Raw genomic sequence first — 23,673 nt, forward strand, 5'->3', positions numbered from 1 at the left:
TCTCACGTAGTTCACCCTCTCACAGATGAGGGCTAGGAAGAAAATTCGTGTAGGAAGAGTGTTCCACAGCTGTCCACAGACTGCTGCGGTTTCTCCTGGGCTAGCTGAGCGCTATCAGAGAGATAAGACATTGAACAGTATCCAGATCTGTACATCTCTTGTTTAATCTGCCAAAAATTTCTGCGATTTTTCCCTTTTTTCAGCGGGTGCTAGCCATGGCTGACAGGGGTCATGATGGTGACTGTTCTGGGACAACAGGCCTCCCTGCGGCTGATGATGTGTCTGTCTCTGGGTGGACTACTTCTGCATCCTCTTATGAAGTGTTTAAAGGCTAATTTGTAATGTCACATGATGTAAAGGTGTTTTTATTTAGTGTTGCATCATATCTGAAGTGTATAGAGGTGTTAGGGACTTTCACGGCTCCTTGTAGTTTCTAGGGGCAGTACAAGATTTTGGTTTTAAGTTAAAAAATCCTTTGTGGTTTGGGGGTCTGGTTAGCTTTGCAGTCATTTCTGTCTCGAACTTTCATCCAGAAGTGGAAATCTGTTTGGATGCCTCAGCTAATGGTTTTTAGATTCTGGTGGGTCATTTGAGGCCTCGTTGGTCGAAACTGCTTTTATCCTGCTCTAAAGAGTGCCTAATGGTCTTTGCAATAAACTGAGGCTTTATTTGAGCTGTTTTGCCGAGGTGGTTTTTTTGATTGGTTAGGAGTGAAGGCAGAAAACATGCATCTGGTTTTAGAGTTTGATGATGTGTTGTTTTTGTGTTTGACTCAAAACACGTACTTTTACCATTTCTATGTACTCAGAAATGTTACCGGTCATATTTGTAGCCAACGAAAAAAAAAAGCAGTCAGCCAGGGAAGTGTGCTTGGGTTCTCTAAAGATAGATGAAAATATCAGAATCTTTAGGAAGACACAAACAGCACACGCCTTAGGGCAACAGTTGGATTGAGTAACATTCGGGGAAAATAAAGCATTTCATGAATGACTGAGAGCCACCATTGCTTAATTAAAGCACAATTTTCCTAGCAAAGTTAGTCTAAAAAAAGATTTCAGTAAAGACAGACAGTGCTGAACTGAATAGCCTTCATAGCAATTGCAACAATTTAACACCTTTGACAGAAAAAGTGAACACTTAATTTTTTTTATGGAATTCATCCTAGGGAAGCAAGAAAAGAATTCAGAAATGAGGACAAACGACATAACATTTTTTATAAAACTAAAGGTGTATGGTGGGATGCTTGAAAGGGTGTGAATGTGCTTATGTTTGCGTGTCTGGTTTTGTGTGTACGTTTGTTTATTTTCTGTAATACCCAGGGTGTTGAGAAAAACACTTGTAAACAGAAAAACTATAAAACGATGTTGCTATTTTTCTGTCTTTAATATACAATACTTACTGCATCTGTATTCATCTTACATTTTTAGATAAAAGAAAAATATAGCTCGAAAAGTGAAGTAAACTTCAGGAAAGCAGTTTTAAATACAAAACAAATTTCTTGCCTTTTTACTTTCCAATAATTTGGGAACAACTAAAAAGAACCTGACACCGTGAACATTTTTATTATATCGATTTTCATACTGAACCCTCAGCACCCAACAATAAATACACAACTTTGCTTCTCTTGCACTGCCAGCAGCAAAACGTTCAGTTCCAAAGGACTGTAATTCTGATATAATACAACATTGATAACCTTCTGTGTGCCTTAGTTTAATTTTGCTGTATTGACACATGAGTAGTTCTGCAGTCCACCATCTTTACAAACTTGTAAAAGCTAAAGAATATGTTATATGGTAAGGTGCATGCTGGAAAGAATATGCTCCGATGAACTTCAATGCAGTCGATGTAAAGTAGCCCCAGCTGAGGGTGTTCCTAAAGCAGAAAGCATCATAGGGTGAAATTTAGGACACAGAGCAGGCATGCAGTTAGATCAAAGGGCTTTGTTTGAAAGCTTGCAAAGAGAGCTCTAGAGTTTCCAAAGTGTTTGCATTATTTCCCAGCCATTCTGTACAGCAGAAACATAGTTTTCCCAATGCATATATGGTAATCAGCAGCTGTGCAAGAAGAGGAGAGAGGCTGCAAGATTTCATGTACAGCAATGGTGCAATATTTTTATATACCACAGTTTGCATGTTGTAGCCCCTTGATGTAATATGTATGAGCAAAAGCTAAACCAGCATATTTAAGTAACAATTCAAGAAATCACTGTTGCACTTTTATGTATCTCTGTAGGTCATACTGTATTTCACACAGAGGTGATTTTAATGCTGAACAAAAAGAATGTAAAGAACACTGAATAGTAATTATTAAGCACACAGAATAAAAATAATGATGCACCTTTAAAAGAAACAGTAACACACGCACCTTTTCATGTTTGTACCCTGATTAAAAGAACATCTTGAATTTCAAGTATGAAGTGATACAGTGAAATCATGTCCCGTGAATAGGTATCAATGGTAGTCTAGGTAGTACAGTTTGCACTGTTAGGCAACTTGCCACCTTGCAAAATAAAATCCTACTGCATATGTAGGTAAAGTGACTTGAAATGCTAAAACTCTAGGTGCCAGCTGGTTTGCTGGTGTAAGCTGATACAATGCTGTAGAAGTCAACAGGACTATGCTGATTTTCACCAGCAAAGTATGTGATCTAAGGTGAATTAAGAAAAAAATATTTGAAACTGCTTTGCATGTTTCCCTTGAATAATCAAGTCCTAGACATCTCCAGAGCAAATGATATTACAAAAAGCAAAACCAAAAGAGCACAAAAGAAGAAGCCGAACAGCATTAGATGCTGTTTTGACTTTTTTTTTTTTTTTTTTTTTTGGTAAAATCATACTGAGAAGTCAAGAAGTAAAGGCACCGAGGCGTATTTTGATTTCCTAATGGATGTTGGCCTGATGTAATATCAATTAATAAAGTTACTCCGGAAGTGTCTCAGAAACTGTCCTTACTGTTCATAATATTCCGTAAACCTGAAAGCACAAGTTTTAATAATGCCTTTTGTGACTGTAACTTATCTTGCAGATTCTGAAACAAGAATCCCGTAAGGGTTACAAACAAGCTTAACTTTATACAGTTCTGTTAACTTCAGTGGAATTTGTAACATGTAAGTAAGGCACACATGGAGTGTCTGGAGCAGTGAGAAGTGAATCTTATTTCTGATACATTTCTGTACCAGCATCGTGCTTTTCTCCACATATCCCAATGCCACTAAGAAGTGCACTTCCGAACTTCTGTATACAAAAGTAATGAATAGGAATTTTGAGAGAAATAATGTTATTAGAGTTAAGATTTTTGTCACGCATTACCATTTATATAGTACTCTTGCTGATTTACTAAGCTTAAATATCTTTATATAGACCTGAGCTGCCTGATGCTGAAATTTGTAGACTTGAAGGGTCAAATACTTGGTTTAATTTAACTGTAGTCAGTGGAGTTACAATGAGAGTAAATTATACTAAATGATTTAAAATAGTTTGACACCCCAATCCTATTTCATGCAATTGTCCATGCACAAAAGAATATCTAAATTTGCTGCCTTTGTGCTTTTGTATAGCCAACCATCTTTTTTAAAGCCCAGATGGGCAATTTCATTGCTGCACAAAATGTACTTCAGTTACAAGATGCTACTCAAACATGGCCCCTGGTTTAAGTGTCTGGAATTGACAGATACCTGCTGGAACTGCTACAAACAAAATAAAGCCAAAGGCAGCCTATGTAATATTTTCTAATTTTAATTTTTCAGACAACATTCCCCCACTATTTGTAAAATTAGCTCTACAATAGCATTTCAAAGTAATCTGCTTAATCTTTTACATATTTAAACAAACAAAAATACCCTAAAGCATAAAAAATACTACATCTGAACACACATACTATTCTAGTTGCAGAACTCAAGGTACAGTATGAAGCTTATTTAAATTTTTTTTTGACTGATCTAGCTTTCTGCCTCTCTATGAAACTAGCTTCACTTCAACAGCCAAAATGTATACTAAATGCAAATAAACAACTAAGCAGCAAGACTCGACACATTTTTTGGCAACTAACCTTTTCACAGGACTAGTGTGTTTTCATAAGAAATAATATACTGAATTATAATAGCAATAATTTAGGTTAATGTCAAATAACTCACAGATAAATGCGTCCACATCTTCAATAAACACTGACCCCATTTCTGGGTGTCTCGGTGCTGTTATTAACCATGTGTCCCCACAACTACAACCGATCACTAAACGAAAGCCTTTTTCTGCAAATACTTTTGTGAGCAACTCTAGTCATGTGAGTAGCCCCTCTCAGCTCTGTGGGACTGCTCAGGTGAGGCACCATATTCATGTCTTTGCATACTCAGGCTTTCAGACTGACGAGTATCAAGCTGGTGAGGAACATACACTCTTACACAGAAAGCAGAAGACAGACATACAGACGAAAGCTCTCTGTGGTGCTTTCAGGAGTTATAATATAAACATTTCCAAAGTTTACAGTTGAACTCCTAAGACATCATTTTGAAGGTATAATTTCTCTTTAACTAGAGCATTCAAAGACATTATACTTTTAAAGCTGTTCAAAGTAATGCAGCTAAATATTACATGAAAAATAAAACCCATACAAGATTCAATGGCAGAAGTAGACCACTTAAATGAGTTGGAATGAAATGGACCATAAATACATTAATCTGAATGCTTGAAAAGAATTTACAGAGGACTTAAATACTGGAAAGGAAAGAATAAATGGGTGTCTGTGGGCTTGCTTTCAGTGCCAAAAACATACAGCTTTGTGTAGAAAACAGATTCTATCAGAAAAATAAAAGGCGACTTTATATTTTCTCTTTCTTAAGTATTTTAAAATGAGCTTCTTGCTGTAACAGAAGTGGCTGCTTTGCCTGTAAAGATTCCTCAAGACTTGTTTAGATCCTTTTCCACGGGAACCGGCTCTCATTCCTTACGAAAAAGCACCGCTGTAAGGTAAACTTCTTTAGCCCACATTGTCGTGACTATAAATGGGTTGTAGGAGGGAAGTTCAATCTCTAGGAAAAGAGATTTTGAACACTGCAGAGAATGACAGCAAGGTTATTAAGTGGTGCTGAATATAAGGAAGGTGTCACAGATACTGGGTTTTATTTGCTGGAATCTAAACTGAGACAATTGATACATTTAATACCAACCACCAGAGAATGATCCAAATTTTTAGACAGTGCTGACCTACTCTGGTTTTGATCTAGTAATCTAGAGTAATGCTTTTCTATTCAACTTATTATGCACAACAGGAAGGGCAATGGAGGTGGTGGAGGTGAATCACAACAAAAGAAAACAGCTGGAAAACCACTGGGTTGACAGACATATAGGGCGAAAAAGGAAAGGACAGAGCAACCTTTGCAGTCCCTGCTGCTCACAGTTCTACTATCCATTGAGCCTCTAATCTCATGACATTGCAGCTCTTCTATTATGTTACAATAGGTATCTTCAGTTCAAAATGTGCATGGCAATCAGTACTTCGGACAAGCCCATTGCCACCGAGCTTGTATAAGCCACCTTGTAGAGCACTGCATCTGCAAACTTCCTGCCAGCATCCAAAGTCTGATGTACTTTTCGTTGTAGTCCCAACCCATAGTTACAGCCACCCTTTGTTGCAAGGGACTCCAAGATAAACTCCCTGCAAAAAAAGCCTGATGGATTTTGGGTCTTGCTGCAAAAGGATTGCAAAGCACTTTAACTAGCAGGCTGTAGACCCAGGCTTTATTTTGAACTCTGTAGGGTGGCTGTTGGAGATACATCATCATCCACCTGGAGTAAAGCACTTTGTCCTTTCCCACCGTATGCCCAGAGTTCACGGTCATCCTTTAGGAAGGTGAGAGAGGTCTCCTAGGGGACTTCTTAACTCTACCACTGTTTAAAATGCAAAAATGTCCACTGTTATAGAAACAGTAAGCATACTATCCCCTCCAGATCCAGTAAACACTTTTTCTCAGGAGAACATATTGGGGTCATGGTCTGACTGTGCCTAGTACTTGTGGCAAGGCTCTGTACTCATATCTGCCATGGCATGAGCAAAGGAATGAGCTTGATTGCCTGCACGCGCCCATGCCTTCTTGAAAGTTGTGGACCCTCATACAGAGAAGGTCTTTCTCCTAGGTGCTCTGACTCATGCTGGGAGAAGACATCTCCCTGGGAACAGTGATCTCTGGGAAGAAGAAGGGGAAAGGGGTGAGCAGAAGGAGGCTGGCATTGTTAGTCTTGTATGTATCCTTTAAAAACTTCATATAACAGAAGAATCACTGGCTGCTCTTGTAAACATACACAGACAGTTGTCCAGCGATCTTCTATACTTACTAAATAATCTTATGAATCCAAAATAGTTTTGGCTGATCAAACACATTATGTTCAATCTAATCTACACCTGCTCATGTCTTTGCTTGAGCCAAAGAGTGTCAAAATAACAAACACTTTGCCATATTCTTCTGTATCAATTCTCAACTCCTAATGAGAAGCAAGGGAAAATGAGAGAAGACATCACTGTCTGCCTGCAAACTGTGGGGCTGCAGAATCACAAGGTAGTAATTTAGCTCACAGTTTTTGAGTGGCTGAGCAAGGTCAGCTACAAGTGATAGGTGACCAAGTGTTGCCACAGTAAGAGGAAGCAGGGTGTTGAAAGGCTGTTAAGGACTAGGATCTCCAGGTATACTTTTGGTGTTACAGTAGGATGATCTGGAATAAGGAAAGGAGTCGATAAGCTGCTGGGTGATCTATCACTATATATATATATATATCACCAATGCCAGAGAAGTACAGTGTAGAATTAAAGACTTCCTATTCCTAGAACTGCAAAATTTGTCTCTGTGCCAAGCCTAGTTGTTCATATTTAATGGAAGGACCAAAATAAGCCACTCTGTGCTATCACTTGCCATGTCACCCATACACATGAACTAAACCTACACAGACCTTGTACTCCCTATTTCTGTGCTGCCTATTTCTGGAGGCGGCACAACAATAGTTAACAGTAGCTCTGAGGCTGGCACAGCAGCTTGGAAAGCTCCATTCCTGCTGTACAACCGATGAAAAGACTCCCTTTTCCCTGGCAGACAGTTCTGCAGCATCACTTACACTGGGTGTCTAACAGGCTCTCAGACTTGCTCCTGCAAGGCAGTGAACCACCTGGACTGATCCAGCCAAATCTGCGTGTGGATAATCTCATTAAAATCCAAGTGCTCAAACACATGCCATTTTGGATTGGCAAAGAATTTTCAATTTGCTGCAGGAGCCAGCTTGTAATGCACAATGATACTTCACACTAATGGGTGCCCCTAGTGATACATTCTTCATGTCTGCAGCTGAACTACAGGCTGTGTCTGTATGGCCAGATTAGTCTGCTCTCAAGCTGTCTCAACAGCCTTTTTTTTTTTTTTTTTTTTAATATATCTACATAGAAAAATCTCTCACTTATACAAAATCTGATTTAAAAAATACAGCTGTTGCTGTCTTGAAAAACTGCACCAGCACTCATGACTTGAGTTAGAACATTAAGGATCTGGAGCTAAAATCCTGTGCAAGAGCATTGCTTTATCATCTTAGGCCTCTGAAAGTGAATGACAGGAGAAAACAAAAAAACATGGAAAAAAGTCTTCCCCCTACACTTATACATAACTTTTCCACATATTCAAATTCACTCTCCCAAATTGTCCTGAATTCTCCTATCTCTACCCATTTTTCCTATCTTTGCAGCACTTTGCACTTTTCCTCTCTCATCTAGATACTCAAAATAGATCCTAACATTCAAGAACATAAACAAACAAATAGTCCCACAAAGGTTTATAAAAGGAAGAAAGGTCACTAGAAAATGGTAGCTGCCTCCTACCATTAATGCATGGCAGGAACATACAGCAGAACATGGCTTAATTCTGCATCTACAGGAACAGCACACTGTGCAGCTCAGAGTGCTGGGCATAGCCAGCAGCAGTAACAAGTTTTGGGAAGATTAATAACATTATATATGATTAGGGTAGGGCTGATGATTTAATGACATGTCAAATGTATGAAGCATGGAATAAGAGGAAAGGTTGCATATTACAGTCTGTTAACTACAATCTCTTCAGAAGTAATTGCATGAAGGAAGCAAAGACAGTGCTGCTTGGCTGGGCTTAACATGCGCATGTCAATGGGAGCAAGTATCAGTGTAAACATTAGAAAATTTGCCTGGCATCTGGTTGGGTTTAAGGTGCAGAAAGCTAAATAGTGTGGATGCAAAATATAGCACGCTCAAAAATGGACAGAGAGCTTGAGAGCTTTACAGCATATCCGTGTATACATCACCAAAGTAAACATTACCTGCTTTCCCTTCTCCTTTCAAATAGTATAGGTAGCTTTAGTGCAAATGAACATTAAAATGCTAATTAGAATAAGTTCATACCTGGATTCTTCCTTAAAACCCTATCAACTTTGAGAAGTCAGTGAAAGAGTATCAGTTTCAATGCATATTTAATACACATTGTTTGTATTTACATTTCTCACTTTATAAATACTCTCCTTTTCCCTTATCCCAGAAGTACCTTCCCAATAGTTCCTTGAAATCTTTTTTTTTTTTGTTTCATCCTTACTAATGTCAGTTTTTTTAAAGGCAGTATCTTTTGTCTGATCTTCTCTGGAAACAATCTACTCTACTGTGATCACCAAGTATCAAAATAGCCATATCAGAATCTCTTGCTTTCTGTACCCATGCAAGATAAACACACAACATTTACTATACCTAAAAGAATGATATTTAGCTAGTTTCTGCAAGCACTTAATGAGCCATTTTTGTGCACACTATTCCTAAGTGTATTTTGTGGTTCTTTTGTCATGTATATACTGCATATCTGTATGTAATACATGTGAAGCTTCAGACTAAAGGGAATAAATAACACTTGCCAAAAGTATAATTGTCAGTTTGTATGTCCACATCTTTCTTGTTTCAATGGCTTAGTTCATTTAAATCAATGAAATAGCTTCTTATTGTTTTACAGAAGTTACTGGGATTTGATGGTTACTGATTTGGTCCAGAAACTGGAATTATATTACAGTCATTATTTAACAATTCACAAAACAGAGATATAATAAAATAAATAGCTCACAGATAGAATTCCTATTTGAGTTGCACAGCCTGTTAAATTGTTCAAATTGTAGTCATACTTTTGCACACCTCAACTGTATTTGCACACATAAAAAAATGGATATGATAATGAAACCTGGTAGGTATCATTAGGCCTACAAAATCCCACTTACTTTTCTGGAGATTGTTTCTGAATTTTTTCCTCATGGAAATTATCTGTATAACTCTAATACTTAGCAATCAAAAAGAAGTAAAAGTGATAGCTTATGAACAGTCAGTTACTGAAGATTTCAATATATAACATGCTATTCTCTGTGAATTTAAAAATAAATTTCTTATTTTTTCTCCCACAATTGCAGTTTGGAAAAACATTTTTTTTCCTAATATGCTAATGTCAACAAAATCACACATTAAGAGAAGAGTGAAATCCTGTTAACATCAAGAAAGCTCTTCATATTTAGAAGCAGTTTTGAGGCAATACAATAAATACATTAGTTTCCTAAGCTTCTGATCAGTTCAAGCTTCAAGCATAAAACAACAGATCACTCTAATAGTCTAGTATCTTCTAATTCACATTGTACATAAAAATCCATCTATTCCTGAAACTATTGCATAAGAAAAATACTAACAAAGTGGTTCTATAAAACAGAGTTCTTAGAAGAAACTTCCTCATTATTCAGCTGTGTATTATACATGGCACATAATTAATGTCGACTTTTAAACCAAACCGTGTGGTTTATGATTCATAAACATATTTAACAACTGATGTGTTTTCAGTTGTGAGTCAGATAAGTGCTCAAGTTTGTTGGCTGAAGGACCAAACCAGCATGTTTTCTCTGTATTTTCCATAATAAAATTGGCTGGGTGGCCAAGAAGGCCAACGGCATCCTGGCTTGTACCAGGAACAGTGCAGCCAGCAGGACCAGGGAGGTGATCGTCCCCCTGTGCTCTGCTCTGGTGAGGCCGCACCTCGAGCACTGTGTTCAGTTTTGGGTCCCCCCACTACAAGATGGACATCGAGGCCCTGGAGCATGTCCAGAGAAGGGCTACGAAGCTGGTGAAGGGCCTGGAACACAAGTCCTGTGAGGGGCGGCTGAGGGAACTGGGGTTGTTTAGTCTGGAGAAAAGGAGGCCCAGGGGAGACCTTATTGCTCTCTACAACTGCCTGAAAGGAAGATGTGGGGAGCTGGGGGTCGGCCTCTTCTCACAGGTAACTAGTGATGGGACTAGAAGGAATTGCCGCAAGTTGCGCCAGGGGAGGTTTATGTTGGAAATTAGGAGACATTTCTTCTCAGAAAGAGCAGTCAGGCATTGGAATGGGCGTTCAAGGAAAGGTTGGATGTGGTGCTTAGGGACATGGTTTAGTGGGTGATATCGGTGGTAGGGTTGTACCAGATGATCTTGAAGGTCTTTTCCAACCTTAATGATTCTATGATTCTAATACCAGAGGGAATTATCCCTTTGTATGATAAAACGTGCTTCTCAAAGACAGTGAGTGAACTTGTGAAAAGTAGCATGGCACAGTATTTCCGTCTTATTCTCCAAAACGACCTTCAAGTATGAAAACCATGTAAAAGTTACATTGCTGGATACCATCCCTCATGCAGGACATGCTCAAATACCATAACTTGCTGTTTTCTTGCATGTGAAAGGCTCTATACATGTAGCACCAAATTTCAAAGTTTTCCAAATACGATATCCTAATTTTTTGGTCTGTTTTAATAGAGAAACAAGAGGGAAAGGTACTCTTAACATTTCCCACAGTAGACTAATGTGCTGAAAAAACAATGGAGTGTGGGCACAGCCTACACAGAAATATGCACAAAGCCTATTTTTAGAATTTTACTTGTCACACAGAAGACAACACAGGTGTACACAAAACTAAGGTTAAGCAAGGAGGTGCACAAAGAGTTTCTTTTTAAATCATCCCTTCTGGGCTGATGGACTAAAATAAGCAACACTCAGTAACAGGGGCATAGGGACACTGGCACTGTGTAGCTATTGAAAATTTGTAAGAATCTTGTTGGAAATAGCACCTTCGAGTGTCACTGAAATCTGGTTTCCATATGGGTGCTGAGAGAGAGGAACTGGAGAGCTAGACTGAGTGTGGGGACTGGGTGAAGAGAGAAAGCGGCTGCTCCAGGCATATTGCTATGGCTCAGCACTTAGCACTTCACTACCTGGCTTTGGTGATGTTTTTCCTTGGCTATTGGGTCTGCTTTTCCTGCAGAATTATGTAGCAGTGACAAAAAAAAGGTTTGTTGGAGATGGAAATTGCTCCGTCTGTTACTCAGAACATCCTGTTGTCTAGTGAGTAGAGCACAGAGTCTGCTTGTGGGTGTTTTAGGAGCTAAGCAACTAACCCTACTTTTAATATATTTTTTGCCAGTGTTTTTCAGCTGCTGTTGAACCAGTCCTCTAGAACATATACGTACGGGCATAGTTATTGTGAAGAACTGCACTCAAAAGTGTTATTTAAAGGGTGTACGAAGAGTTGTCATCTCAGTCTGGAATATCTGTGAAAAGGAGCAATTTTTTCACATGTATAATTCCTACATCCTACACATACAGCAGTAATGAGTACAGAAACTTCAAGACTACAGCTATACCAGTGAAATAAAAAGAGCAAGGGCATGGCTTGAGCAGTCCCACAGCTGTCTCTGTACTGTCTCATTATTAGCATGATTCCCAGCATGCTTTCAGCCAGTGCCAGCACTTTGCCCAGCCAGGGAACAGGACTCCTCAGTTTACTAGTGTAAGTGAAGCCTCATGGCTTGGCAGGGAAAATGGGAATCAGATGAAGCCTAAGGCATGTCAGAGAGGACTACTGGAATTTCTTCCTGAAAAGATTTTGAAAAGGAGGTCATTTGAAAAGTCCTTATGCCTTTGAATCCAGTCCCTTGCTACCACAAGGGAAAAAAAGATCTTTACCCTAACCCTGTCAAGACAGATTTCCTTTTTTCTTGCTGCCATTCCCACTGGAAGGATGTCGCAGAACCAAAAATTAATGCAACCTCTTCCAATCTTTCTCCTGAATACTCCCACTTATAACCTGATCCTATATTAGACAACATACAGCACCACGTTGCAGAGGCTCTACTTCTGATTCCATAGGCCAGCTCCTGCTTTTCTCTGCTGCTCTCTTGAGCTCTACTTCTGATACCATGCATTGGTAAATTCTGCTCCAGTAGTTTACTTTCTTGCAATTTCCATATTCTCGTTAGTTCTTGGGCCCACACTAAGCAACCTTTGGCTTAAAGTGTTAACTTCCCTCTTTTTGTTTCACCCTAATAATTTGCTTACAATCAGAAATCTCTCTCTCTCTCACACACACACACACACACACACACACACATTTTTACCCTATGTTAGCTCTTGGAGAGCTCTGGGAAAGTTCCCTGACAGCTGCTGGAAAGCCACACCAGCTGAATGCCCTGATATAACATGTACGATAGCTTGGTGGCAGGTAAAATCCAGAATATTTTAAAAAGTGCTAAACCATGTAGAAAACTTTTCTATTTGTTGCTCTGGCAAGATTCTCCTAAATGTTGGCTCTGTTTGTTCTAATTAGTGTTTTAAAATTGTTATAAACAATTCATTCTGGCCTATCTTTTCCCATGAATGTCAAAAACCTATTCACACTCGGGTCCATCGAACCATGGAGGAATAGGGCTGGTTCAGCACCAGTGCAGTGGGTTTGCCATTCTCTTTGGGTGTAGGAGAGGAGAGAACGACAGAAACGAGGCCAAGATTAGAGGAGTTAGCTGCTGTGACCGCTCCTTGGCCTTCAGCTTGCCACTTGCAGAGCTTCCAAAATTCTTGTGCTATGCATCTGTATTATCTCTGTGTGTGGATGCCTCGTACATGCTCTTGCCAGGCCTAATTTGCGACTTGCCTGTTCATGCTGATAGGTTTCGAGTACATATCATTCTGGGCATGAAGAAAAGCACAGGCCAATGCATGCGTGCATGCATGCAAGTGGTCCATTTAAAACCTCTCCTATTTGAATAATTTTACCATAAGTCGCATGGTTAAGCGTCTAACAGTAAAGAAAAGCTTTATCCAAGAGACTGGTAAGATCTACTCACTCTCTTAGCAATGGACCATGTCCCAGATAGTGCAGATACCTGAAACAGAGTTAACAGTGAAGTCCACCACAACAGCCAGTATGCCACAGGTCTGAGAAGCCTGCCAGGGAGACAGCTACAGGTTCCCTTGCCAGATCCGGAAAAAATACATTGCTCAACCCAGTGCTCAGGACCTGCTTCTGCCAAGCATGCTGTGAGGAAGGGTATGATGCTGGCTCAGTAGCTAGACAAGATAAAGTAGAGATGAAGAAGAGAGTAGCCTAACGGACTATCATAGGAGTAAGCAAAGTTAGCTGCCTCACTTACAGAATCATAGAATCATAGAATATCATCAGTTATACTGCAATAGTGTGTATTTATATATTCATGGTAAGGGCTAACTCGGACCAATTTTCCCCCCAAGTCATATCCAGGTAAATGCACTGAATTCATGCTAGGGAACAGCTTTTATGGATTCAAAATACTTCTTTTTTTTCCCAGTACAGTATTAAAAAAATAAAAGTTTCTTTTTAAAATACTGAAAATATATTTTAGTTAAGGTAAAAGTACTAAATATAAAAAAAAATTAATGTAATATTTAATATAACTGTGCTATAAAGACACGTGAATTGCTCAGTTATTTTGACATTCAATAATGGCACATTAGCCCTAGCGGAGAAGCATGTGCCAGTATACCCACATGGTGGTTTAGGAGAGAAGCTCATGCATTTCTGCATAGAAAACAAGTCTTCTTAATAAATGACATCTGAGAGATTTTGTGACAGTAATGTTCATGCACTTGTGATGCATGGGGGGTGTTGCAGGTAAGGCAGCGCAGTACACAGCATGCAATTCAGCACAAATAAACACCTGTACTTCTTTACAGGTATAGGATTCTCTGCTTCTAATCTGGAAATATTTTGTCTGTGTTCCTTTTCAGCTGATAATGAGAACAAGTTCAAGGCACAAACCTGTATTCATTTTCATTGGCTCTGCTCATGTCTTTGAGCTGCATATCAGAAAATTCAGAACGAGATAGAGAAAATGTGCCTGCAGCTGTTTCCAGGGAGGAATGATGGGTTAGATGATGGGCTAGAATGTGCATGTATTCCAACATAAACTATGTGGAAATTGAATGGATCTTTAAGAATGGGATCCTGTAAGTTTCTTTAAAAGACTTGCTTTTGAAACATGCACACAAACTTAACTGGATAGTAACTTGTTTGTGTATGAAAAAAACTAAAAGTTGAGACATTTATTATGATCACCATCATCACTATTATTTTTATAGAGCAATTAAATGATAAAATAATCCATCCAAGTTTTCAACTGGGGAAGCACCTGCATATATTCTACGATGCACAGTAACTGGATGTATTAATGTATGTATCAGTTAACTGCAGGTTGCAGAGATCTGATATTTCAATGCCATCCTTTAAATATCACTTTAAGAGATCACAAAATAATAATAATAAAAGTACCAAATCATGCTTCAGCAGCTAGAGAGAGAGATTGCATCATGTTTTGGCAGTGACTTGATCATCCTACTCCACACTGGCAGCATTCAATATTAAAATGATAAAATGGCAGCAAAACTGGTCAGCAGCTTCTCTTCGTCTGGAGTTTTCCCAGGTAGACAAACAAAACAAAAACAAAACAAACATAAAGCTGCAATGGGAGCAGGTCAAAACCCTGTTCCTTGCATCGCTCTGATGAAAGTAAACTAGATTGGTTTCCTTGGATAAGCACATCACAATCCCAAAATAAAAGATAGGTGTTTAAAACCTCCAAATAATGATCTTCACTCGAACAGCTATGTGTTTTATATGGGTCAGTGGCCTTGTCAGCTACATGTCTTGTTCATTTATAGATTCATCTTCAGTCAGCATTATGATGCATTCACCTCACTGGAGTTTTGGCTGGATGACATGTGAGAGTCCAGATTCTCCTTGCATTTCTCCAGATCGTGGAAATATGGGTGAGACAGGGCAACATAGGCAGATATTCTCTTGGCTGGATTGAACGCTAAGCATTTCTGTAAGTATGAAAAGAAGTTGATTTTAACTACAATGTAAAGTTATAATTGCAAACATTGCAAGTCACTGTCAATTACTTATGCATGTCACTGTCAATTTATGATCAGTATGAGACACAACAGGGTCACAGCAGTTGCTGCATGATAAGATGGTCATGCATATTAAAACAAGCGGTCGGGTTACAGTATAGCATCCTCAAAGCTAATAGAAAATATCAAGTTAGAAAATTAAGATATTCATAGTTTAGGCAATCCCAGAATTCAGGTTTTCTTGAATTCAGATGCACAGGATATGTGTCTCTCAGACTGCAGGGAGCAACTATTCATGAATGGCTTTTGAATCCCCCCAGTATTCAATATATTCACCTTTTGTGGGTATAACCCACAGACTGTGTTATAAGGTTTATGTTCAATGTATAAGCTCAACGTTTCTATAGGTGTTGGGTCTTTGACTTCATACCCTTTGTATGTTAATGTTTTGTGTTTGCTTTCCTAGATCTTTTGGAAAAACAAAAACAAAACCAGAACATTTCCATTATGCTGAAATAAAAGAAGAATTCAAGAAACATTCAAAATTCATCAATGCCAGTCTGTAAGTGTGCTGAAAGCTCTGCTCCTCTGCTCTGGTCAGTACTATTGTCTCCTTATATTTTTCACTGACTTCATGTTACAGTATTGTTGTTTTGTAATTCATTTATCTGAGCTTTAACTGTTTGTTTATTCTGTGTCTGTTTAGGATCTGGCATACTGCAGTCTTGGACTCTTGCAGTGACTTTTAATAACTAAATAGCCACATGACTTATCACTGAGGTGAAACTTTTAGATCATGGCTTTCTGCCACAGTAATGACATCAGCAGGTCTGGTCAGTGTGTCAAACACTCCCAGAGAGATACATCCTTTGGGAAGGAATTAGGGGATTTCACTTTTTGTAGGTAACAGGAGCAATGACAACCTTAAACTGCATTTCATTCAGTCATTTCAGAGCTGTGCTAAAGTGATGACAGATCTTGGGTCTATTCCTCTTAAATTAAATGTTTTCTGCCTTGTTCCAACCCCTGCCTGCTTGTTCCAGATACATTTTTGTTCCCTGCTTTTCATTCTAATTCCACTGTTTATGTTCAGGTGATGGTAGACTCCCATTCTAAGGTCCCCTCCTAAAAGCTTTCATATCCTCCCACTGGAAATTCTCCCTCTTCATCCTAGCTGTACTTTGCTTGCCGTCTTTCAAGATCCGTATCCCTGCCCTTGTCCAGCCAGCTCAGAAATCTCCCCATAGTCTTATGTTTTATACCTTGTTCTTCTCCTTTCCTTGATTCACCTCCAAATAGTTTTCCTCCTAGTAACCTTGTCTAACAGATCCAGCTCTCACTTTCTGTTCTTGTATCAGAATTTATATAATTTAATTCTTGAAATTTAACTCAGTGACTTCATGCCCCCTTTCATTTGTGGATCCCACTTCTCATCTTTTTGCCTAACAGTAACAACTTCCCACCTCACCATCTAGGCACAGGTATTTTTCTCTTCTTCCCTTCCATCATGTGTCGAGCTCACTGAGCTCACTGACATGCTTTAGTCCTTGTTGTTCTCAAAATCTTGTTATTTTCCCATGTCTAGCTTTCATTCCCAAGCTGCCTGCAAGCACAAAAGACGCATTTCTCCCATCATTTCAAGTGTCCAGATGTAGTCCACTTTACCACAGCTGTAGTTATAAGGACAGTGGAGAATGATCTGCTGTTATATAGAGATAACTTTGGCTGGAGCTAGGAACAGCTGAAGGGATGCAGCAAATCTTTCAAGATTTGCACTGACCCCACTCTACTGAGCTCAAGTGAACCAAGTTCTTTCAAAGGCTTCCAGAGAACAAATATAGCTAGATTTCAACAAGCACAGCAAAAGGCAAACTCTGAGGCAAGGCCATTCTCAATATTCAATTCCAAGACTGAACTTGAGGGCCAAGGTTTCTAAAATATCTATAGAAATGTTGGAAATAATCTAATTAAATTCAATCTTACCAGCTTTACCAGCACAATTTGTTTGCTTCTTTTCAATCTTGTCATGTTTAAGAGGCAATGATTAATTGGTGAATTCCAAATTGCAAGTTTTCAGCATTCCGTAGAAGGCATGCAGATGTAATCTGCTTCTACAGCCTATTTTCTGCTTTGCACTGGGCCCACTATACCACGAAAAATGGTAGACCAGTTTCTGTACTCAGGTCAGGCTTATACCACAAGAATGGCTGAATCAGTGACACAACAGCAGTCAGCAAGGAGGATCAAAGCATACGGTATAAAGACATGTTGAACACGTACTTGCCTGACAGAGTTTCCTAGCCTCCAACTATTCTCACTTTTGACACCTCATGAGTCAAAGGTGGTGTCTTTGTACTGATGTTTCATAGATTTACATGAATTTGCCTATTTGCTTTTGAGTTTTTCTTTAATAACCTCATTAAATGGAAATATAAATGTTTCTTGGCATGTAGCTATCAATCATGTGGTTTGGAGAACAACAAATGGAAACTCACGAGAAGCAAGTCTTTGCCCAGTTCATCAATATCTGGTACAAATTTTTCAATAGGTTGTGCGGGTCTGGAAGCGAAAGCATTTCTTGGAAGGGCAACATCATTAGGCCAGTCCTCTTCTTCTGGGAGTCCAATTACACTGTGAAAGGCAAAACATAATGTCAGCTCTGGACATTTACACAGTCTTCCCTTTGTATTGAATATACTGAGTAGCAGTTTACTTTATGAGTAAGTCTTTTGGTTTAAATGAGATTAGTTGTACAGTAAGGCACTGATCACTGTGAATAGAGGGTGATGAGTGTAGGCCTTCAATGTAGAAATCATTCTGTGGCCAGCACAGTTTTCTGGCCTAGGTCTCAATTTTATGAGTCTTTTGTTGAAAAAAGGCTGAGTGCTTTGGAAGAAATTTGCTCAGCTCTTGACTGGATGGTGCAACATATGTCACTCCAGGATGATTAAAAGCAGTATGTTTCAAAGGGGAATTGCATGCAAGGACCTTTATTCACAAGAATAGGAACTGAGAGAAGAGTATGGGTCAAGATGAGGGTAAGGCAATAAAAGGGATGTTTCATAATGCTTCAAAGCTATGTGCAGGAATTGTTGCCTAAAGTTAAACAATTTATTTGCTTCACAATACAGGTTTTAAAGTCTCAGTTCAGAAGTAGCACAGGACTGTAGTTCTTTATATCTTTACTTCCCATTGTATTTCAGTTGTTTTTTACCCTTGAATAAAATATTTGAATTTATTTTTATCATTTCTGTCTTTATTACTTTAAATTATAGAAGGTATTTAAACTCAATAAATAAGTATGCTAAGATTTCAAAACCCAAATAAATGAAATAGTAGGTAAACCTCTAACGTTGGATCATGTCACATACATTTCATGTTTTAGTTTGATGTTAATGTTTGCAGTGGTGAAATGACAATTTCTGATGGAAATTCTAGAAAAGACCACAAAATACTTGTCAGATTTTATGGAAAATCAATTTTTACAGCCTGTAAAGCTGAGATTTTTAATTGAAATGCTGACAGGGTAAGAGGAGAAGGAACATAAATACTTGGGTCTGCACTAAGCCCAACGCCACTAGGGAGCAGCATTGACCTTTCTCTTACTGAGGTTGGTAAGACTGGGTGAAGCCTAGCGTCAAAAACTTTGATGTAAGTCGTAGGTTACCTCACTGAACTTGGTGGAATTACTACACCTCTATCTACATGGGTTTTAGATTGTAATTTGGCTCAGCTAAAAAAAACACAACACAGCATGACTAGAAGGGCAAAGCAATTAAAATCTCAGGACAATTTCATTTTACTACATCAGAAAACATCACAGCTCTTGGGAAAACATGAGTTAAAACTGTATGAAAACTTAATTTTTTTTTACCACAGGTACCACAGGTATGTCAGGAGTATGGGGCAATGCCATTGGCCACAGTGGTTAAAGTTACGTGATTAGCTGTTCAAGGATCTGAACCTGTATTAAATGTAACACAAATAGCACCATAAGAGGATGGGGGAGTTAAATTTTTTAAATAACCGTGACATTTAGCCTGCCATTCAAATGTGTTTGGTTAGTCCCATTTTTTTAATGTTTGCATGAGGGAGCGTGAAGAGGGCAGAATAAGCACAGGCGCAGGCAAAACTAACAAAAAGAAACGAGGAGGCAGCCTGTCAGACAGGTAGGGTGGAGAAGACCAAGAGTGGAAAGGAAAGATATTTTTAGTTACACACTCACGTAGTATTCAAAACTCTTAATAATGAATGTCTGAGTAGATGCCCTCACTCTGGTCTGGTAGCACTACCATTTCAGTGACTAAGTTTGGGAGTATCTTGGATGAGTTTCACCTCCTGCCAAAGGTTCAGGCCTGGTCTTGAGAAATGCTGAGTACTTTCTGCTCCCATTGATCACAATGAGAGACAAGTCTGCTCACACCATTGCGGCATTTACCCTGAAATCTGTGAGGACATCCCACACGCTGACGGTGTCCTGGAAAAGCAGGAAATTGTTTTGGGCCACCTCCTAGGGATTTACCCTCAAACGCAGTGGAATTTTACCTGACGCAGATCAGAACGCACATGTAAAACAAAGGTAGACCACAGCCCGATTATCTGAAAGAATACATCAGTCCAGCATGCATGAAAATCCTGAAACTACTTTCTGTCCAAATTAGTCTGGAGAATGACTCACTACTGTAGAAAGAAACAATCCTCCTACAAGAACTATGCCTAACTGTAGGGGGTTCTCCAGCTGTGAAAACACAAAATAAACACTATTTAGCATACCCCCCCTCTCCCCCAAACCCAAGCAAGAGACTTTTGAACTATTTAAGGAGAACTGCACAAAAAGAAACAAAAGCAAACTTTCTCTTTAAGTAAACGTGTAATAAGGAATTTATTCTAAAATTAGCACAGCATTTTCTTTTCTTGATGAATTCTTTTCTGCACAGGTAATCTCGCCCCCTAGGGATGAAAAGATCCCATCGGAGGTTGCTGCTACCAGCTATGCATTTAATCCTATCCCAATTAATTTGGATTTTTCCCCTTAAGTGTAATAAACAAATCAAAATCCTTTAAATAAACCACAGCTATGTCTTTATTATTATTGTTATTATTATTAAAAATATGTTGCATGTATGAAAACTGTCTTCATTTAATAAAGCAGAATTTTGTAGGACTAAAAGAGTAGCTTTGGCAGAAGAAGAAAAAGTAAACTAAGGACTGATTTTTCTGGATTGTGCAGGAAGAGCTATTCAGCGCATGACAAATTAACCACGCAAGTGAGTCACATACACTGGTATGGTATGCAGGAAAAGGAAGTCAACTGTGTGAAATCAAGACCTGCAATTTAGGAACCTCATATTAAATAATGAAAATCCTTAGAAACAAATCTGTTGTGATTTGCGAACTGGAAACATGGCTAAACAAAGAAATTCATTATTTATTCCAATTAAGCTCTTTTCCCTAGAAATTTTACTATCTTGTCTCTGAAATATGTTTAAAAGAGTAATGTTTCAACCTTTTTTCTCTCTCCCCCTATCTGTTTCTGCTTTCATGCAGATCCCTAGATCCCTGCAGTCCCTCCATATAAAAGGGAAGACAGAGGTACTCAGGCAAATGAGCACTCATTCTGTAGCATGGGACCAGCTGTAGATGGGTCTGATTTCCTGATGACGTGCCATGTACATCGGATCTTAAATTTACACAGTTCTTATAAATTCAGAGCCATTCCTTGCTCTGAAGAGCTTTTATGAGAAAAAGAAAGATATATTCCTACTTAATTATCATATTGGTAATATCAGTCATTTCATTATTTTTTTTTAATAAGAACATATTTTTGAAGAGAGTTAATCTCTCTTAAACATCTCCACCTCCTCAACATATTCTATGTATCTGAAGAAGAAAAACACAAACTCCTAGAATTTTAAAATGGTTTTAAAATAAAGCCAATTAGTTAATTCCAACAAAACATATTGTATGCTGATATTCCTTCTGTTCTCACAGTTATCTGGACTGGTAAACATTTTAACAGGCTATTCAATATTTTTAATAGCTACTTTCTTATTTCTTATGCACAGAAGGCTTTTCTATGAAGAAGCTGTTGGTAAACATCTTCAGCATTTCAGTTTAATTACAGTCTTATAGGTTTCTAATGTTTTCTGAAATCTACAAAGAAATTACTGAAAAAATGAAAACTCTATATTTTTTAGTTATAAGTGAAGAGAATCTCTTGAATCTAACTTTGGGAAAATTCATGAATAGTATATGCACAATATGTTTAAGAGATTTAAAAAGCCCAGAACAGAAGTTTCTTGTAACTTCCTGCTGATGGCTGTTAGTTCTGCAGAACTATATTCCATGTTGCTTCCTCCTCCCGCTCTAACACAGAATGCACGGAAATATCAGGTTGCATAGGGTAGCAATAGGAAATATGTCCTAGGAATACTTTGTTCTAGACACATTATTGCATTAAAAACATGTCAAAAACCTCACAGTGTTTCAATATTAAACAGATATTGACATAATGCAAATAGATATTACTTACTCAAAGATTTTTCCTAGTTGATCAACATCTGAATTTCCACGGAAGAGTGGTCTGAAAGAAAAAAGAAATATTTTTAGGATACGACGCTTTAATTAATGTAAATTTATATTTGCCATTGAGAGGTGCCAACGTAGGGTGAAAACATTATTTTTCGGAGACCTCACTTCTTTTGCCTTCATGTTTTATCCAGTCTGTAAGTGCACCTTTTAAGTTCCTACTAAAATTGATAAAAAAACAGGGCAGATGAAACATATCTTTGAATACGCTACTTTTGAGAATTTGTGTCCTTTAATGTGAATGAAATAACTTTTCTCACCTAATACTATCCTTTGAATTATATCATTAACAAAATATTTTTGATTATAATGAACATACTTAAACAGCTGTTTCAAGAGACAAAAACAGAGTGAATGTCATGCAATTCATTAAAATATAATAAAATTAAGGATGTATTATTATGGTATAAATTCAAAATTAAATTCTTTGTATATCAAAAATGCACTCCTATGTTTAAAGGGTCACATAAATGACAATGCAATTATGAAGGTCTGTAAAGAATGGAGTGTGAAGTGATACAGAATTTACCTTGAAGGAGAGGAATACTTCTGCTGCATAAATAAAGATATATTCAGGAAAGACACAAATTAATAGGTGGAATCTCCAAAAGTTTTCAGAAAACACAGTGACTAAAAATGCTTTCAGAGAGTGGTACACACTTCTTCTTCTCAAAGTGCAATTTAAAATATCTTTACTCTTGTAATTTACAAAATACGACCACCCCATAGTGCCTAAAATAGGAAATTCAGATTTGTATGGTTGTATTGCTTTGTTTACCTGGAGTACAGTAAGATGTAATGAACAGTGCAATTTTATGTCTAAATTCCCAAGAGATTCCAGCAGATTACTGGTGGCTGATTAAGGATCCAGTCAAGACTAAGGACACCTGTGAAGAACAGGCCCCAGATGCTGTGTACCATTTTCATTCAACAAGATGTGGTCAGACACGGTAGATTACTCCAAGAAATGCAATCCAGACGTGCTGCAAACTGAAATATTAACTTGGGTCAACTGCTAGTCAGGCTACACCTCTCTTTTGGAGTACAGCGCAAGCTGTAAATTACGGTTACAGTTTCCCAAACTAGTCAATGGAGCCATGAGGACTTGACAGACAATGCACATGCCCATGTTTTCATTCTCAGGCTTTGATTCTGAAGAAAGGTCAATTCTCCTGCCTCTCTCTGCATACTCCTTTTCTTCTTTCTGAAAAAGGTCCTTAAAGGCTGTGATAACCAGAGATCTTACACTTTACAAAAGAAGACCTCTCCCATCTACACTGGGACAACAAGAAGTACTTGGATATGGTCCTTCCCCTCTCATTGCCCACATGCAGGAGCAGCTGTATGATTTGGGTCTCCTGTTGCCAACCATGCGTCAATTATGAGAAATGGTCGTCATATGTCTTGCAACTCTCACATGGACAGTAGAGCTCCATGTCACTGCTTATCTGTGGGTCAACACCAAATATACCAAGCAGATCCAGCAAAGAGTGACAGGTCTCAGCTAGACATAATAATGTCTGCAGAAATCTGTGCCACCAAGAAAAAGAGCAAAGCAATAACTGGAACACATGTTGATGAACTAAACATGCATTTTGCCTCCATGTTTGTTGCCATCCAGGTCATGTCCTATCAACTTATACTGCAAGCTGCTTCGGGCAGGGACACTGAGAGGACGATTTCATCAAGACCAATTTGAAACCATATGACATCAGCTTTAAACTGATGGGCTAAAATGTCGTAGCCAGTTCAAGGGCTTTATTTATTATGACTGAATAAATGATAAATAATGGCAGACACTGCTTCTCAGATATACAGGATATTTACTAACAGCAGCCTCTTTGACAAGACTGTTTCAACTCAGAGGCTTGTGTAC

The 23,673-nt window shown here is 38.4% G+C and overlaps 1 protein-coding gene across 2 annotated transcripts in view; it reads right to left on the reverse strand.

Moving 5' to 3' along the window:
* Positions 1–14,475: 14,475 nt before the first annotated feature.
* CDK6 (cyclin dependent kinase 6) overlaps positions 14,476–23,673 on the reverse strand; it is a 128,758-nt gene continuing 119,560 nt past the window's right edge. For both annotated transcript variants that reach the window (XM_035545566.2, XM_035545567.2), the window contains exons 6-8: positions 21,742–21,792; positions 17,705–17,840; positions 14,476–15,179 (exon numbers count right to left, since the gene is read on the reverse strand). In XM_035545566.2, coding sequence (XP_035401459.1) covers positions 15,033–15,179; positions 17,705–17,840; positions 21,742–21,792 — 334 coding nt within the window. In that variant the 3' untranslated portion in view covers positions 14,476–15,032. The remainder of the gene's footprint in view (positions 15,180–17,704; positions 17,841–21,741; positions 21,793–23,673) is intronic.

This window comes from Cygnus atratus, chromosome 2, assembly GCF_013377495.2.
Source record: "Cygnus atratus isolate AKBS03 ecotype Queensland, Australia chromosome 2, CAtr_DNAZoo_HiC_assembly, whole genome shotgun sequence".
NCBI classification, from domain to species: domain Eukaryota; kingdom Metazoa; phylum Chordata; class Aves; order Anseriformes; family Anatidae; genus Cygnus; species Cygnus atratus.